General features: G+C 38.7%; 1 protein-coding gene across 1 annotated transcript in view; it reads left to right on the top strand.

Moving 5' to 3' along the window:
- The window catches only part of cnksr2a (connector enhancer of kinase suppressor of Ras 2a), a 58299-nt gene that overhangs the window by 9465 nt on the left and 29653 nt on the right, over positions 1 to 19181 (top strand). Inside the window, exons 2-5 of the mRNA XM_058629998.1 lie at positions 5059 to 5222; positions 7210 to 7412; positions 14255 to 14342; positions 16194 to 16235. Coding sequence (XP_058485981.1) covers positions 5059 to 5222; positions 7210 to 7412; positions 14255 to 14342; positions 16194 to 16235 — 497 coding nt within the window. The remainder of the gene's footprint in view (positions 1 to 5058; positions 5223 to 7209; positions 7413 to 14254; positions 14343 to 16193; positions 16236 to 19181) is intronic.

Here is a 19181-nt window from a genome sequence, read left to right as displayed (position 1 = left end):
TTTTTTTCCATGTTAATTTCATACAGTCTCTGGATAATTTCAAAGTACCAAGTGCTTATGGGGGTGTTTTCAGAGCACCCGTGTTTCACAGGTAACAGTGTGTCTTCAGAGAACACCCCCCTTGTTTTCACTATTTTGGATTAGCCCAACCCACCCAGGGTGAGTGACTCGTCCCACAGGTAACACGGAGCCCGGGGACCGGCCCCGCAGACGTACTTAGCTCCGTGTGTGGAGCTTCAGGGCACATTTAAAACACACAAAGCTCTTGGCATGAATGGTTTTTGGGGTGTAATTGACAAACGGAGGCTTTTGAAAGTCGACAGGTGGCGCTGGTTTATGAAATAATGTTGTTTTAGCAGCTCGCCTCAGGATGAGCTAGCATGGCTAATGGCTAACTCGCGCTCGCTGTGTGGCTTCGTAGCCTCTGATTTCAGAGGTGAAAGAAAAATGTTTAACTTCTGAAGTAGCAGTAGCACACACACACACGCTGTTGTTGTGATCACGTGGGCTCTACATGCATCCAACACGCAGAGCCCACGTGATCACAGCAGGTGCTGCTGGATAGAAGTGCTGGAGCAGAATGGACTGTTGTATCGGAGCGCTTATATCGGAGATTTTAGAGGCTCTCCGATATAATCCGATATGCGTTTTTTGGCTGATATCGGACCGATATCGGATATCAATATCGGATCGGGACATCCCTAGTATACAGTGAAACATGATATATAAATGGGATTCTTATTGGATTTTACATCTATATCCCATATCCGACCCACTGATTTTGAACAATATCGTATTGAGTCATACATACTAACAAATTTGCAGAAATTTCCTAACCTTTTAGTTGAGCTTTGTATGTATATTTGGGAAAAAAAAAAAAAATCTTCCGAACATCACATGAAAAGTGCCAAACTGTGCCAAATTGGAGAACGCCACGTCATGTCCACAAGTTGTTACGTGACTTCCTTGAGTGTTTAAGCTCCTACTGCATATTTTTAAAGGTGATATTTACTTTAAAATGCAATATTTTTTGTAGGCGAGGGGGAAAAATCCTTTATTTATGCGAGGTTCCATCTGCATTTACTCTCACACGTGTTATCTTAATTTTGATACCAAGATAATTCACACTCTATTTAGTTTGGGCGTGTCATTTTCGAGCAGGGACCCTGCAAAACGAGGGTTAAATGTCATTATTTTTCTGGTTTCTTTGCTTCATAGAACAAAGAAATCATGAAAACTGAATAGTTTTGTGTTTGTGGACAAAACAAGACATTTGACAAACATCATCCAGGTTTCCAGGTTTGGACATCAACACTGATCAACATTTTCTTCATCATCTTATGGACAAAACAAGATTAATCTATGATGAAAATAAGCCCTGAACTCAACATGTGGCATTTTTCTTTGGAAATGTGCCTCAGTTAGAACCCTCAGACGGTGGGAGGGCGGCTCCCCCAAGAATCTGACAAATGCAGTTTGCTCGTCGCTGACGGGAGACGGAATGTGTGCAAGTGAAATCGTTTGCATGCAATTTAGCAGCTGGCTTATGAAGTTTTTTGATTTTCTCCTCCTTCTCTTTCTGTGCTCGTTTCATATCCTGCTATCCTGATAGTGGGGTTATGATAGATGAGTGTATTATAAAGCAGGGACTGTGAGCAGGGGAAATCAATGCTCATTCCTCAGTGCTGTGTGTGTGTGTGTTGTGAGGTGTGGGTTTGCCACTTGGCTGTTTGTTAAGAGGTTAGAAGCTGGATACATTCATTGTTTTGGGAGCCAGGGGCTGCAGCTCAGCTGCTCTGTCTTGATCTACTTTTCCTTTGACTCAGCAAACCCCGCTGATGCCAGACAAACACACACAACAATCGTCCCACGCATGCTCGCAAAAACACAGACGTTACACAATCAAACAGAGTGTAAAGTCGTACCTGGTTCTGCGTCCATTACCTCCTTTGTTCCAGAGTTTTGTTTTGGGTCGTTTTGGCTTGACAACAGTGCTCGCCTGAGACCACTTTGTTTCTACAACTACAATAAAACCCCCTCTTTTATATGCGGGAGGTTTAGGTCCCGGGTGCACAGAAGCCGCCGCTGTGGGTCAGGAGGACGCACGAGTGCTTGTTTTTCCAGGAAAAGAAGCAGGAACTGCAAAGGGTTGATGAAAAGCGAGTTTCTACGGCTAATTAAAGCCGCACTATGTGAGACGAGTATCCTGTCAAACTGCTGAACAAGCAGTGTTCATTTTGACAGTTCTAGTCTTACAACAAAAAAAAATTTAGTTTTAAAAATGTGACTAACTTTAGTCATATTTTAGTTCTCTGAGACTAAATATAGTCACATTTTAGTCATCTGAGACTAAATATAGTCATATTTTAGTCATCTGAGACTACATATAGTCACATTTCAGTCATCTGAGACTAAAGATAGTCATATTTTAGTCCTCTGAGGATAAATATAGTCACATTTAAGTCCTCTGAGACTAAAAAAACATATTTTAGTCATCTGAGACTTAATATAGTCACATTCTAGTCATCTGAGACTAAACATAGTCATATTTTAGTCGTCTGAGACTAAATATAGACATATTTTTGTCATCTGATACTAAATATAGACATATTTTTGTCATCTGAGACTAAATATAGTCATATTTTAGTGGATGGAGCAAACCGAGTAGAGTCGAGTCATGCTAGAAGTGTATAATGACCAAAGAAAAGCGCCATAACACTCTAATTCAGACTTTTCATAATGTACAAAAAACAATGGATGTCTGAATTATGTTCTTTAGATTATCCCTATTTGGAAGTGGCCAGAAAATGAAAAATCAATAGTCCGTGCTTCACACTTCACAGTCGTAACTAACCAAGTTACCTGCTCGTTTAGTAGATTTTTGGGGGATTGCGAATGATATCATCATTTATCACCGTGACAGAGGCAAGTTTCTGTAGATTCTTTTTCTTTCTCTTCTCTAAACTCTCATCATTTGTTCCCGTTCATTTAGAAGCGAGAACTATAAATGCCCTAAAATACCTTTGGGTGTCTCAGAATGTATGCTCCTGTTGGGTTCGGAAGTGTGTGAAATGAGCCGAAATGGCTGTGGAACGTGACGCGGCAGCTGTCGTATTATCTCAGACGAAGTGGAACCAGCGGCACAAAGAGGTTGTCTTACAATCTTTAGAAATGTGTTGTACAGTGCAATACAGGCAGATTGTGGAGAAGTGAGAGTGTGGGTGAAAATGAATCTTCTGGAAACCTGTAATTTTTTGTTATTGACCTGCAGGCGAATGGTCTGAGTGACTCTGTGGTGATTGAGAGTCACCTCCACGTCCACAGGACGGTAATTTCCATCATCCTCATTTGTTCTCTCATGAAAACAAACGTGATTATAATCTGATTACAAGCACCATCGACACTTCAGTGTGGTCACAGCACAAAAGCATCCCACAATAATCCCTTATGGCAAGGAGGAATTGGGAGAGCGAGGTGAGAGAACATAAAGATTCGTCATTGTACGTGCTGCAGTCGTACATTCAATTGTACATTGATTTTTACACATCAATAGAGATTGTTGGAGACAAAAATATCAGAAATAGCAGCTGATTTGATTAATGTAAAAGGAAAAATAAACATAATTGAGGCATATTTATTTACAATTGAATAAAATTTTATTATAAAATGATATTTATTATATATGACAAAAACGTAAATATAGATATATAAAATTTAAATTGTAATGTAATGTAAGATATAAATAAAAGTCTCTAAAATAAAACATAGATAATAATTCAACAGGCCCAGGAAAAATCACAGGTGTAAATATTTAAATGAAAGTTGGCCGTTAATTTGATGATTAACACCTGTTTTTCCTGACCAAACACAAGTCAAAATAGCTGCTGGTTTTGTTTCCTGCACGTGAGTAAAAAGTGTTTGAATAAGAATATCAAGCCGCGTTCATTGTATCTCTTTATTTTACAAGAGAAGGAAATTTCTGTTTGAAAACTACGTCAGAGTTTTTGTCGTGATGCTGTGTCCAACACTAATATTCCTCTTCAGTATGCTAGTGCTAGCATAATCATTTCAACTGTTTTACTAGAATATCTTGCTAACGTCTGCTAAGTCCCCCCCTTAGTTTCCGTTATAAAAACACAAGATTATAGTATGGGGTGCAGCTGAATGTTTGAAGTTTACTATATTTACCTACACTTAAGTTAGCTCAATGAAACATGTTCAACATGTTCCTCTGTTGTGCGTTGAATGTTAGCATGCTTTAGTTGTTTTTTCCCCTCCATTTATCGCCCTGTCTATGTTCTTTTTTGATTGTTTGAAACACTGTATGTGGAACACTAGCATGCTAATTTCAACTCTTCTGAGTTGTAGTTATTAGCTCATTAGTTTGCTAGTTTTTTTTCCAGGTAAAAAAATTTAAGATTTAAAGGCCGGTATAATATGCCATGTTTGTATTTTACTATATTTACTAGGAGTGGGTCAAAATATCGATAAGGTGATATATTACCGTCCGTCCTCATGCAATATGATAATCGATACGCCAGGGCAAATATCAATGTATTAATTCATAAATTAAGGCGTATTACGTAAACAGTCCCTGCCAGTTTCACTCGCCGGGTGTCGCTACTTCATGTCTCCTCATGGTGGTGCTGCTCAAGTGAATGAGGGGAACTTGGGTGGAAATGACACAGTTTACAGTGGGATAACGGTGGAGAAAGCTACTTTATTCACTTTGTTCTCTATGTTGTGAATAATAGAGAAATACTGCACTTTTAATGTTAGTGTTTTGTTTTCTTCAGGTAGACAGATATTGCGATCTGTCGTTATATGATTGTCTTGCAATATGTTGATTATCACAGAATCGTTGTATCGTGATATTGTTGGTATCGTGGACCATGTATTGTATCACGAGGAACCCTGCCATTCACGCCCCTAATGTTTACACTAGCGTTAGTTCAATACAACTTGTTTTTCCTCTCCTCTGTTTGTCAGTTTGTCGCCTTAATCTCATTTCTGTTATTGCGACATGAGTAACCTTGATAATGTGTGTGTTCACTGCAGGTCTGGACGACTGCTTGCAGCAGTATGTGTGTGTGTTTGAGCGTGGAGGTGTGTGTGGGGAGAGGCTGCTGAGGATCAGCCACGCCGAGCTGGAGGAGCTGGGCGTCTCTCGCATCGGACACCAGGAGCTCATTCTGGAGGCTGTGGACTTGCTCTGTGCTCTGGTGAGTGTTTGTGTTTGTGTTGTTTTGCTGCAGAGCTGCAGTCTCATTAACCTTTTTTCTTTTTTTAATGTGTCTGCTTGAGTGCTGCGAGTGTAATAGATTGCAGGTGGTGGTGGTGGTGGTGGTGTCCAAATAATGTGAAAAATACTCCCAAAGTTTTATAGTTCGTCACATTAAATACCTTTCAAACCACCGAATAAGAAGAAGAGGAGGAAGAAGCATAAATCATAGATATTTGCAAAAGTAAACTTGTGCTGGAAAAGTGCTGGAAATAATTCACCTATTCATTTTAAAGTTGTAGTCGACAGGATTTTTTCGACAAAGTAGATTGTTGAGTCTCATTCCAAAGGTTGTTTATGGTCCAGTGGATAACATTTATATGATAACCATAAGTATTTCAAATAGTAAGTCCTTTATATTAGGGCTGCAACGATTATTCATTTTCAGACTTTTCAGCTTCTTAAGAGTGAATACTTTCTGGTTTCTTTGCCCCATAGAACGAAGAAATCATTAAAACTGAAACATTTTCAGTTTATAGACAAAACATGACATTGGAGAACATCATCATTTCTAGGTTTGATATAAATAACTGACAGTTTAATTGATAATGAACAAAAACACACACATGACCTGAGGCAATCTGTACTGCTCTAAAACACTCATTTAATTCAGTTTTGTTCAAACTAAAATAAATTTAAAAATAAAATGCTCGTAACATATTGTGTTTTTGTTTTTATCTTAACTTTTTTAATTCAGTTTATGAAGCTCTACGAGTCCTCAAACTGCTCCTCTGGGGACAATGATGTTGATGTTTTGTCAAATTTAATTGAGTTGATTATTCATACTTTTCCATATGGGTAAAACATTCCGTGCTTGATAAGGAAATTACGAGCTTTATTAAACATTGTGATAAAGTAAATAATCTCACCCTGTATGCTATTTTTCATTTTTTTTTTTAATAAAAATGCAAATTAGGCTAAATGAGGTCTTCATATACAAATGAATACTTGATATTGAGCACAATGACAAAGTTATAGAAAGTAGGTTCATCATTTACAAAACTGCCCTCCAGAGACGTGAGATGATTTTTCCTTCGCAACAAAAAAGCACAATTAATTGGTTGAAAAATATCAGTTAATTTATATCAGGCAAAAGGTAGTTTAAGGAGTCTCACTGTGAGACATTTATATACATTTATTTGCATTTATTTATAGTCAGAAAATACGTTTAAAGTTGGGCTACAAAAAATATTTGTAGGCCAATTTTTTGGGGCAAATTTAATATTTTTCCCCCACATATGATAAAATACACCTTTTTTTTATTTCTTTAAAAATGTACATTGACATTTTATCTTGTTTTTAGCACAATAGGGGCTTTCTTTGAAAAAAATTCTGACTTTAATCTCTGACTTCAATCTCTGAATATTCTGACTTTAATCTCAGTATTCTGACATTAATCTCAGAATTCGTGCACAATAGGGGCGTGTCACAATTTCACAGACAATGTACCTTGTACAGTCTTGTGTGACAAATAAACAAATCTTGAATCTTGAAATGACTTGACTCAAATGATCATTTATTGAAATCCACTCTTAGAAGTGCACATTTTAAATAAAAATACTTCATGATCCAAATATCAAATACATGAAACAGGTCATCAAAAATATAAACTTTGTCAAACAGCTTTTGGATAGAACAAAAATGGGAAAAAAAAAAGTATATAAATAAGTAATAATGGGCCAAAGAAAATGGAATCAGACTTGAGGCAAAAGAACCCAAATCTGCCAAATGAATCCCAACCACAGCTTTCTCATGAATATCAGAGTGTAAAAGTTACAATATTTATTTTCCTGAAATGTCCTAAAGTACCTTCATGATGTTGTGGCAGACTTTTTATTATAAAATCAATAACATGCACCAGACGTCTTCAAAAAACCCTGAATAATAGTTTCTCATTTGTATCTGTTTCTTTGTGTGTGTGTGCTCAGAACTCGGGTCTGGAGACGGAGAGCGTCCGGACTCTGGCTCACAAACTCGGCGCCTCTGCCAAAAACCTGCAGAACTTCATTTCCGGCCGCCGCCGAAGCAGCCAATCAGAGAGCAGGTCCTCACGGCGGTTACCCAACGACCTGCTGACCTCTGTGGTCGACCTCATCACCGCGGCCAAGAGCCTGCTCGCCTGGCTGGACAGGTAGTGTGTCCAATCTCTGTCAGATTTATATCCACGTAGAGATTAAAACAAAACTACGGAAGAGTATTAGGGCCACATTTTGACTTTTATCTCAGAATTATGATTTTTTCCCCCCCAAAATTCTGACTTTAATCTCAGAATTCTGACTTTCTTTAATCTCAGAATTCTGACTTTAATATTAGAATTCTGCCTTTGCTGGGTTTTTTTTGGTTTTTTTTACTTTCTTTTTACATGTGGCACTGATACTCTTCCATAGGAACAATCAACCAATTACTTACTATTTATTTTTGTCAATGGAGTAAATTTGTTGCATCAGATTGTTGTGATTTAACGGTGAAAAACCAACAACACTTTCAACTGTAATACAGTCTGTACTGTAGGGTATAAACAAGCTCTGTGGTTGTTTACTGACACCAAACTGCCCTAAAGCACAAAAATGAAAAGAAATTAATCCTGCAAAAAGATCCTGCGAGACTAAGAGTGAGACCGAGAAATACACAAACAAGAAAACTTTACAAATAAAAGAAAAAGGTTGATTGAATTTGTTGATTTGATAAAAGTAGTAAATAATAAGTTTTCATAACGCACGTTGTGTATTTTGTGCCGCTTACCAGATAAACACAAGAAATAAACAAATTCAAATAACTGTAATTTGCTGTAATAATCTGGATTAAGTGGAGTCATAAATGTCCCCTGTGATGATGGATTCTTTGATCCAGCAGTTGTAAGACGTGAGCTACTCCACTCTGTTTCCCCAATGTTTACTATTGAAGCTGAAAGCTGCAGGACATAAACACTCCTGCTCTCTCCTGCAGACGCTTGGTTGCTGACAATTTCAGAGAAATATGTTTGTTTGGTTTTTTTCAAAGGGGATAATGTCATGAGCTTTTTCACACCGTGTTTCATTCCTGTCACTCTCTCTCTCTCTGTCTTTCTCTATGTCACTTCATTTATTCATGACTCGACACAATCTCCTGCTCTCGACGGGCGGATCAGATACAGAAACTAAAGGTCTCTGGCATCGGTTCGTCAAATGCCAGGCACCCACATCTGTCCTCGAGCCTTTTACACACACACACACACATGCTCACTCGCGCACGTTTAAACGGATAGAGACATGTCAGCAACCTCAGAGGAACTCCCACGCACTTGCATCTACGCACACATTTATGCAAATGAACATGGTGATGCAACTGTAAATGGCAAAGCGACATTGAAGGAGGGAGAGACTGAACATATCTGCCACTCCATGTTCTCTCTGCATTCTTGTTTTCCAGGTTTTCGGTTTTTTAAATCTTGAATGTCATGTACCTTAAAGCGCTGTACACACCATCACCGCGACGGTTGGCTGACGGCCCAATTGCGTCTAGGGGTGCAACGGATCAAAAAACTCACGGATCGGATCGTTCCGCGGATCAGACTCACGGATCGGATCGTTCCGCGGATCAGACTCACGGATCGGATCATTTTTCGGATCAGCAAAAAAAGTCTGGCACAATCTTTTTGCTGACGTGTGTGCGCGACGGCGCACTGTCGTAACGTGGCTCAAGCACTTTCAGCATGTGTTTAAAGCCCTCGTTTTGCACCAGCGACTATGGCCTCATGTCTGCACCTATAAACACACTGATAGCGTTTGTGATGGCTTTAGCCCGGTCTGATTGTGCAACAAGGGGCTTCAAGGGGCTAAATGCCGCGGTGATAAGCGGTTGTTGAGCAGCCTTCGTTTTCACTCCTGTCAGTGAAACACCGGGGTGATGTCGCTTCAAATGCGTGGCCATGCTTGATGTGTTTTCACTGTCATGTGGCTTTCTTGTGCCACAGTGCCGACACACCGTCACGGTTTTATCCACTAACCTCTTTCCTTCATCATTATATTTGACAGGGAAGCCAAAATGCTCCGATACAGGGGATTTAAATGACGCGGGGCGTTCAAGCTCCTCCGTTGACCACGCTGTGTGTGCGCACAACTTTTTTTTTTTCATAAATCAATCCACGGATCACGTGTGTGCCGAACCAAAGATATTGATCCGAACGGATCACGGATCAATGATGATCCGTTGCACCACTAATTGCGACCCTGCCTCAGTCGCAGCAAACCACCAGGGAGATGTGTCCCGGACTTTGAATGGGACTTGTGAACTCATGCTTACGCCTTTTAAAACGTTTTGAACATGACACACTTGGCGTTCGAACCCCTCCTTACCACTCAAAAGCACAGGTGTACCACGTGCCCTGGTATACTTACCCGCACAGCGCATGTGGACCCAACGTGCAACGCGTAGGCCCAGATTTTGGTGTTGGGTGCTTGTGGACAGTAAATGCACAAACTGAACTTCTGCCTCAGTATAAGCCTCCCTCACTAAGCAGAATAACCATTTCGACAACAGAAGAAGTAGTTGCCAAGGATAGTCATCCGAGCCTCAACCTGGCGACCCACGAATAGGCTGACACCCCGGACCCCCCTGCACGGCAGGCCTTTGAGGCCTCTGAGGGAGCTGTAGCATCGTTATCTCCTTCTTCTTCTTTGGTACCGCCACAGGAGACTTGTACTGCCACCCGATGGTGAAGTGGGATACTACAGGACCCTGATGCAAATACAATTTGTCTTCAAATGATTTCCATTCATTAAAACGCTGTTGCTAGGGAAGATCTCCTTGAGGTCTCCTTGAGTAATAGAATCAACGGAAAGGTCGTTAATAATGGCAGAAGACAAACTGTCCATTGGGACACTCTGTTCCTAATGCCCGTCTAGAATGCACACTAGAGGACAATTGGCCAGATTTCAGTCCTGATCTGGTCCCTCCGACAATCGTGGGTGTCGTCCGATTTGAGGCCAATGTGTTTAGAATTGTTACTTGTAGAAGATGAGTAGATTCAGTCTTCTCAGCCATGACTTCATCCACAGTTGTTTTGAACGTTTCTCTACACAAAACATTGCACACACAACAGCTGAATTAACTGTCACCTTAAATCACGCGAGTTTCTGTGAGATCCCAAATCCCTGGAGTCTCCTCCCTGAAATAGTTTGATTAAAAGTCTGTGGTCCTGGTCTGGTCTGGACTGGATCGTCTAGTCCGTGCTTTCTCAAGATTAGAACACATCTGTGGTCTCCCATGTTTTTAAAATCCTTGTGTGGAGCTGATTGTAAACGTGATCCCAGCATGGCTTTATTTCAAACGAGAAGGTCACCGAACAGTTGATTTAATCAGCTGGGTAATGACAAATGATTGAATTAAATAAGCTGAACATGAATACGTCGAAATAAGAGCTGCACAGTGGGAGACGTGCTGATTCCATTATAGACTCTAACGCTTTCCATGCCCGTCGGACCAGAATATGCATTGTATTGTACTGATAAATGAAAGATAATTCTCTCTTTAACAGATTTACAACAAAGGAAAATGAGCACAGAGCGTATTTAAACTTTCATCTCCTGCTCATACCACACTGATTCTGTTTCCCCCCGTGAGAATATACTTTTCTCCTTTTCTCTGTGGTGGTGGTGGTGATGATGAAAAGTCCATTCATCTCACATTTGACAGCACTTGCCCATGAATTAATAGCATGTGGTGGATATGATTATGTGGTATGTACTGAATTGATAGAACCCAGAGAGGAGTCCCTCAAAATGTAAGTGGTGATATTTTGGTATGCAGGATTTAATAGTGTCAGTTGTGTGCGTCACTGCTCGTCAGGCCCTTCTTTTGTCTTGTTTAAGTCATGAACTCATTTTGTTGAAATTTTCTTTTTATATCGCATGATGTGGAGGAGTTGGACGGGTACATTCAAATCTCAGTCTACTTTTTACAGCAGGATTTTAGTCGGTAGAAAACTCAATTAAAAACATTCACATCCCACCCATCTCCTATGTCTTCCGGTGTCCCCCAAGGCTATGTTCTAGGACTTCCTCTCTTTATCGTCTACCTCTTCCCTCTCGGGCAATATTTTCCCGTAAAATTCAATATACAGTTCCACTGCTACGTGGATGACACCCAGCTCTACCACCCATGCCCCTCTCTGACTGTCTGCAGGAAACCAGATACTGGTTCTCCATCAACTTCCGTAAACTTAACAGTGGTAAAACTGATCTTCCCCTTATTGGCACCACAAATCTCCACTCTCTCAAAAATCAGCTACTTCTCCATCCTCCGTTGACAATTCTTCGGTTTTCCCCTCCCCCCAGTTCAGTCTGGGTGTCAGCACCCTATCAGACCTATTTAGCTAGATCAGACTTTAGGCTACTGTACTAGATGACACTAAACTATGTTGTATTGTACTAGACCAAACTAATGTACGATAATTGACTGTACTGTGCTGTGCTTTACTATACTAAACCCAGGACAACATTATTAGAGAATTACAGAATGTTTTGCTATATTGGAAACCAAACCTTCAGACTTGAGGAAGAATTAAACGATTTGCATGTATATGTATATATGTATATGTGTATATATATATATATATATATATATATATATATATATATATACATGTATATATATATATACATATATTTAAAAATAATTATCTTTTGTCTGTCAGACTTTGTGTTGCTTTCTGTGTTGGTAAAGTCACATCCCAGTCTTTGAGCTGGTTCTTCTTTCGTAACCGAAGTGTTTTTCTGAGCATTGTTTAAGGGTTTTGTGGCCAAATGGTGAGAAAACAGTCTGTGTCGCCTCAGGTCCTGCATATATATAGCACTCAGCCTCAATACTGATGACCCAAATCACACACACACACACATAAATCACACACTGGAGGCTGTTGCCAAATTCTAAACTGGATCTTCCCTGCACTGGAGCAGCGGAGTAATGGTGCATACGTGTATGTTTATGCATCGCTTTTGTTTTTCTTACCCTAATGTACGTTAAGTCGTTAAGCTTGAAATTGTGCAGCAATAATGACTTTACTGCACGGATTTATCAGTACTGCTTTAATTTGCATTGGTTTCAATGCAGCTTTGTGCCTATTTGTCCAGTCATTAGCGACGCATTAGCTGCCGTGTATTCCTTACTGCGAACACGCTAATTCACACCTGAAGAGTCTATTATGTACGCCCAGGGTCCCATTTATACACATTATGATTTTCTCCTTAAGCAGGGAAACGGACACCACATCTGCAGTGGAAACTGTGCCTAGTAAATACAAAAAAGAAATGGTCCAATAAACCTCCTCGTGCAGTTTATTTTTGGTTTTAAAAAGAACATCCAGGTCTAAACACGGTGTTGTTTGTTTGTTTTGGTTCAGTAAAACCTGAATTTAGACCCAAGTTGTGAGTGCAAAGTGTATAAATTGGTGCAGTCACAACAACAAGGTGGCCTATTTACCTCTTCCACTAATGCGGCTTCATTCATCCGTCTGCTGGAGCTGTGTCCTCTCCTGTCCGTGAGTGTCCACTTAGATAAGGGACATAACGATGGTAGGGTTTTCTCGAGGGTCCCTGCTGAACATAGCCTACTAAGGTTTTTAGATTTTCACAGCAGTAGTTTTATTTCTCTTATTTTGCAGCATTAATGTTCATTCTGGATATTTACAGTAGTGATTCCCAATCACTGGTTTGGGAATATTTATATTTTTCGATAAGTTGTAATTCATTTACCAAACATCTCTTGTAAATTGATGCACAAATTTGATTTATTTTATAATTTGGGTCACGATAGCTTGTACAGTATGTAGGGGTGGGTCAAAATTTGGTGATACACCGCCGTCCTTCCTTCTGTGATACGATAACCGACACAGAATTGCAAATTTAAAAAATTTACTTACTTACTAAAAAGTACAAGTACACAAAAGTCTTTATATTCTTGCTAACACCACAGCTCTGACCACTGATGATTAAATAACAGGTTTTTCCACATGATACATTTGTGGTTTGACCACACTGTAAACAAAAACAACGCAAACCATGCTTGTTTCATTAATCACTTTGATTAATTGCCGTAATTAATGAGGTTGAATGCACTGTGAGGCTCATGTGCAGCAGGCCTTTCATTGTAGTTTCTAATTATAAATGAAACATGTATAGACCAGGACAATTAACGGACCCAGGATCACAACTAATGGTAATTTTAATTATTCACAAATCTGCAGATGATTTTGTGATTAATTAGTTTATAGCACATTGGGGGGAAAAACATGACTCTGTGTCCCCAAATTCAAGGTGACGCTCCAAATAACAAATATAATGGGTTTTCAAAGTTTGAAAATTTGAAATGTTATGAACCACAAGCTTGTGAATGATCAGTACTAATTATATTTCTGACAATTACCCCATTGATTAAGTAGCTAATCATGGCTGTTTTTACATTGATTTACTGACCATTATCACAATAAAAGTTACATTACAAGATACATTGTCAATATTTGAAATATTGTAGCGACAAAAAAATGCATAAAAAGCTTATAAAGTAACACTTAACATTTATTATTGTGAGACAAATCCATGTTATACTTGAGAAAACGGCTAATATTTGGTTTTTGCTTCACTTGAATTTAATAATTGATGAGCTGCGGGGGTCAATTATACGCAGTGGTCTGATTTACCGCACATGAACATTTGAAGTCAGAAGATATTTTGAGAACAAATTTCAGTTTAACAAAGGAAAAACAAGACAAAATGTACAAATAACTCATTTTAAAAGCATTGTCATACAATCACAGTGTGTGAATATTACATAATACTGATTCACAAACATATTCACATAATGTCAGGTTGTGTGTCTGTTGTGCGTCTGCCTCTCTCCTCTCCTCTCTCTGTCTAACAATGCTCCTGTCCGTCTCCTTATTATGTAATGCAGCAGAAAAACTGTGAGACTCACTGCTGTGTTATCTTCCCCTCCCAGGTCTCCGTTTGCTGCAGTGGCAGACTACTCCGTAACCCGGAATAATGTCATTCAGCTCTGCCTGGAGCTCACCACCATTGTACAGCAGGTGTGTTTGTGTGTGTGTGTGTTCTGATGGTTGACAGCTCTTATTCTCCTCCAGTTCAAGTGGGAAGCAGTGCCTCGGTTTGTGTGTGTGCCTGTATTTACGTCTTTGTGAGGAAATTTTTGAGCCTTTTTCAAGGTTAAGACCTGGTTTTAGCGTTAGGGTTGGAATTGGGTTTGTGCTAGGGTTAAGATAAGGGTAAGGGTTAGGCACTTAGTTGTGATGGTTAAGGATAAGGTAAAGGGAATAGAGAATGCATTATTTCTACGTCAGGTCCTCACTAAGATATAAAAACATGTTAGTGTGTAGTGTGTAGGGTTGTAAAATGCTAGGAATTTGGAAACTTTCCATGGGAATTAACGGGAATTTATGGAAAACTGGAAATTTTCAAATTTGAAGGTTGGGAATAAATATAGAAAAAAAATATATATACAGTATATATTGTAGCATAATCTTTGGCTTAAAGATTTAGATTTGATGTAAATACAGTTATAGATATGATATACTCCTCCTCCATCACATGACATCACTGATGATTTATACTACTAAAGCTTCTTTTCTGATCCCACAACTCAGATACACAGATATATTTCCAAAATTCCCAAACTGAAATTTCCATGGAAAGTTTCTGGAAAATTACTGGAAATTTTCCCAGGGACCCTGTTTGCTACCCTATGTGTGTGTGTTCATGGTTTTTTTAGCATTAGGGATAGATTTGGGATTTGGAATTGGGTTCAGGTTTAGGCCGTGGTTCTCAATCTGTGGTACGCGAGCCTCTACTGGTGGTACTTGGATAAAAGTACACACAGATACTTCATGTTTTATCTTGGAATACCTCAGTAAATGCAGTGTAAAAAAGTGCATGAGAGTCAAACTTCACCTCGATAAATGCACTTTTAAAGTTTTACAATGAAACTGAGGAAACTACAATTTCATACAGCCGTGGTTCTCAAACTGTGGTACGCGAGCTTCCCTTGGTGGTACGGAGTGGAGCTGAGGAATTTTGACCTTTTTGAGTGTGTAGAAAATTAAACAAATGGCAAAAATGTAATAATAATTAGAGTCACCTTATCTCTCCCACCATCTTAATTTAATTTCACTACTCCAGTGTGTGAAGTATATGTGAAGCAGAGGAGTATGATGAGAGAGCAAATTATCTTATTAGGAATAAATCTGCCTCTGCCTTTTCACACCACTGTATTTTAACGTTTTAATGATAAGGGTGTTACTTCAAGTGCGCAATATTCTCTCAGGTAGTACTTGATATAAAAAGTTGGAGAGCCACTCAGATAAGGGTTCTGTAGGGCTGGGCGATATGGCCTTAAAGTTAGGATTTTAATCTATTTTTGAAAGTCACGCAAACTTTTCAGCAAACTTCTCCCCTGCCTTCAAACATTGTCCCGACTTCCAGGAACCGAAGGGAAGCGACCGCAGAAGAAGTTAAAGAGAAAAACAATTTTCATTTAAAATGAATCCTCTACAGATGTGAATAAATCAATAACATTGATTTATCGCCCCAGTCTTAGGGTTAGGTGTTTAGCTGTGATGGTTAAGGGACTTGGGAATACATTATGTCTCCGAGTATTCTCACTTGCTTAGACTGCTGTATAAGAAGGTGTGAGAGTATGTGGTGTGTGAGACATGAAGCAGCCTCAGACTCCTCTCGCTGCATCCTTGAATAAGATTTCGCTATTTACATCCTCTTGACAGGCTGATGTGAGTATAAATAAAAAGATAGAAAGTGTTTGTTTGAGTGGGTGTGTTCCTATCTGTGTGGAGTGTGAAGGTAGTGTGTGTGTGTGTGTGAGACAGGATGTTCTGCTCGCGCTACATTAAATTCTTCTTGTCCCTCAGGACTGTACGGTGTTTGAGACTGAGAACAAAATCCTTCATGTGGTGAGTCCTGCTTCCTCAACCAGATGTTGCTTATTTTTTGCTCTGTGTTGATGGGCATCATCCTTTCTTCCCGCATCTCACAGAAACACACAGAAACTCCAGCTCTAGCTGTTGCCTTTTTTTTTATAAATATCACTGGTGCTTGAAGTTGCATTTTAATAGGATCATTTATTGTCTACAGCCAGGAGGGCGATTAGCATAGCTTAGTATAAAGACTGGAAGCGGGGGGAAACGGAAAAAGGAAAATGAAGTAGGGAAAAAAGGGAAGAGAAGATGTTAATAATGCAACATTGCAGATGGTAACTGTTGTAAAACATGAAGTACAACAATAACAGTGTTACAAACATTGGAAGTGCTGGATGGACGAGTAAATAATGTTGTGAAGTTACTGTGTACAAGCACACAACACGTGACCTTATAGTAAGTACATGAATAAAGGTTGTCTGCTATTAGTCATCAAGTAAAGTATTTCAAAAATAGTGTGAATATAATTATGTTTTTGGGTTATTTTACTAGAATAGTTAAATTTTTTGTCACAATGTTGTGAAGAAACTGTGTACAAGTACACAACAAGTTTTTTTTGTCACAATCAAAATGGTGATATAACTAATATTAAGGCAGATTGAGTCAAAAAGAACAGTTACATTTCAAAATATATGTATAGAGTACATGCAGTCAATATGATTGTATATGTACAAGTAACTTTGCAGATTCAAATCATCAATACAAAATGCACACACCTCTAAATGTAATTATGTCTAATATATAATATATAATGTATCATTTTTATTTGCACAGGAACATCTTTGTAGCATTAACCAGTGCCATGCTATGTTGCTTTACCTGTCCACTTATGAGCCTTTAAACTGCATTAATGCCTACAACTCAACAATAAAATACAGCAAACTGTAAAAAAAAATTAAAAATAAAATAAAACATTAGGAAAGGCAATTTACAATAAAAGTGCCATAAAACGACAAACACCACATCAATCACAATAAAGATTTGCCTTGTTCCTTTGTTGCAGTTTGAGTCTCAAATGAATCATTTTGAGAATGATTTAAATGGTTTATTAATTCAATCAGTATTTACAGTATTTACAGTCTCACAACTGGCTGCAAATATGGATAATTAAAAACTTATGAAGTGACATTAAGTGATTTTGAATGCTGGACATTTAGCAGAGCACACTGTCAAGCTAGCTGTTCTCTTCGTCAAAGCTAAAGTTCAGTGACTCCACAACCGTAAATCCACAAACTTTTGTGTTTGCGTTTGCGATTGTTTATAGATTAAACCATTTTCATAACATTTATTACAGTTGCTGAGCATTTAGAGCTGTTTTTATGGACAGAGCAGTGCTAGTTGTTTCCCTCCATTTCTAGTTTTTATGCTAGCCTAGGCTAACTTTCAAAGATGGCTTCCACTCACATCAATAGTAAAATCCCTCTTCTATTGTAATAAATTTACCGTAAATTGCACTTCAATCTTATTTGTGTCCCACTGAGTCAGTCCTACTGTTAGCTGTGGACAAGTTGTTACGCTCTTTATCTTTGCAAAACGCCGTGTTTTTGAGTGGTGTATAGCTAGCTTGAGATACGTCATTTGCGTCCATTGTTCATTTTGGCGTCTCAACTGTAAAAAAAATCAAATCAAAGGTGATGTCACTCATGGTTTTCTACTTCCCACTAGAATGAACCATAATACCCTAAATTGCCCAAACTAGCAATTTAGCCCCCGCAAATTGATGTTATTAGCATTGATAGCCATTGATAACGTGTAACGAGAGGGATGTCTTGTTTTGTCCATAAACCCAAAAATAATTCAGTTTTAATTATTTATTTGTCCAATGGAGCAAAAAAAACAGAAAATATTTACATACAAGAAGCTGTATGTGAATACTGTAAATAATTACTTTTAAGAAGCTGAACCCCCCTCCCCCACAAAACTCAAAAAGCTAATAATTGATGATCAATAAAGTTGATGATTAATTTGCCCTTCAATAAACTTCAGTTGACCAGGCTAACAGTAATTACAGTTTAAATTATATCATACGGTTCTCAAACTGTGGTATGCGAGCTTCCAATAATACTGTTCTACTTTACGATAATGGTCTCATGTCGAGAGCTCAATATTTTCTCAGGTGGTAGTATGAAAAGATTGAGAACCACTTACATAAATGATTGATAGCGGTGCAAATAGTTTTGGTCTAATTTGTCCAGTTTTTTTTTTTCAATATTCGCCTCCTGAGATTTTAATTTCCATCCCAACGTCATTAAAGTCGATGGAAATGAAATGACATTTTATCACAGAAATACCCCACCCCCCGCGTGCTGGAGTACCGACGCTTAATTGACCTTTTTCACAGCTACAGACATTTTTGGACTCGAGAAACACAGGTGTTGCTAATAACATCACTAATTACCGCAATGGCTGGCAGTAATTGCTGGAAGGGAGCCATCGAATCAGTTATTAGTTCCACCTGTGCCTCCACTGCAACGACAAGCGAACGTGTCAACGGTAAAATGACCTTTGAATCTGAGTGACAAAGCACGTTAATGAATATCACACTCCTGGATTCCCTGTCAAAATAAAAGTCCTGTTTGAATCTGTTTTTCTATAATGTGTTAGTTGCGTCTATTACAGAATAATATAAATAAATAGGGCTGTCATCCCGTTTATTTTGACAAAGCTATATTCATTTAAGTTTTTTTACAGAACTTGAATTAGAGGCACAATCACTGATAACAGTCGCCTCATAATAAGTAAAATGATCTGCATGACGAGTTGCTTCACAAGTACAGCGACGACCCTTGTTCTCGTTTGTTAATTTGAACGAACTGACCTTTTTAAAATGCTACAGTCGACATCAGTAATACACGGCAGCCATTTTGGTATGTTTCAGCAGGAAGAAAACAGGCTACTAATGTTGATATATTAATAGATATA

The sequence above is a fragment of the Solea solea genome, chromosome 1 (assembly GCF_958295425.1).
Source record: "Solea solea chromosome 1, fSolSol10.1, whole genome shotgun sequence".
NCBI lineage: Eukaryota > Metazoa > Chordata > Actinopteri > Pleuronectiformes > Soleidae > Solea > Solea solea.
Note: the sequence above shows the minus strand (reverse complement) of the source record. Positions and strands in the feature narration are given on the sequence as shown.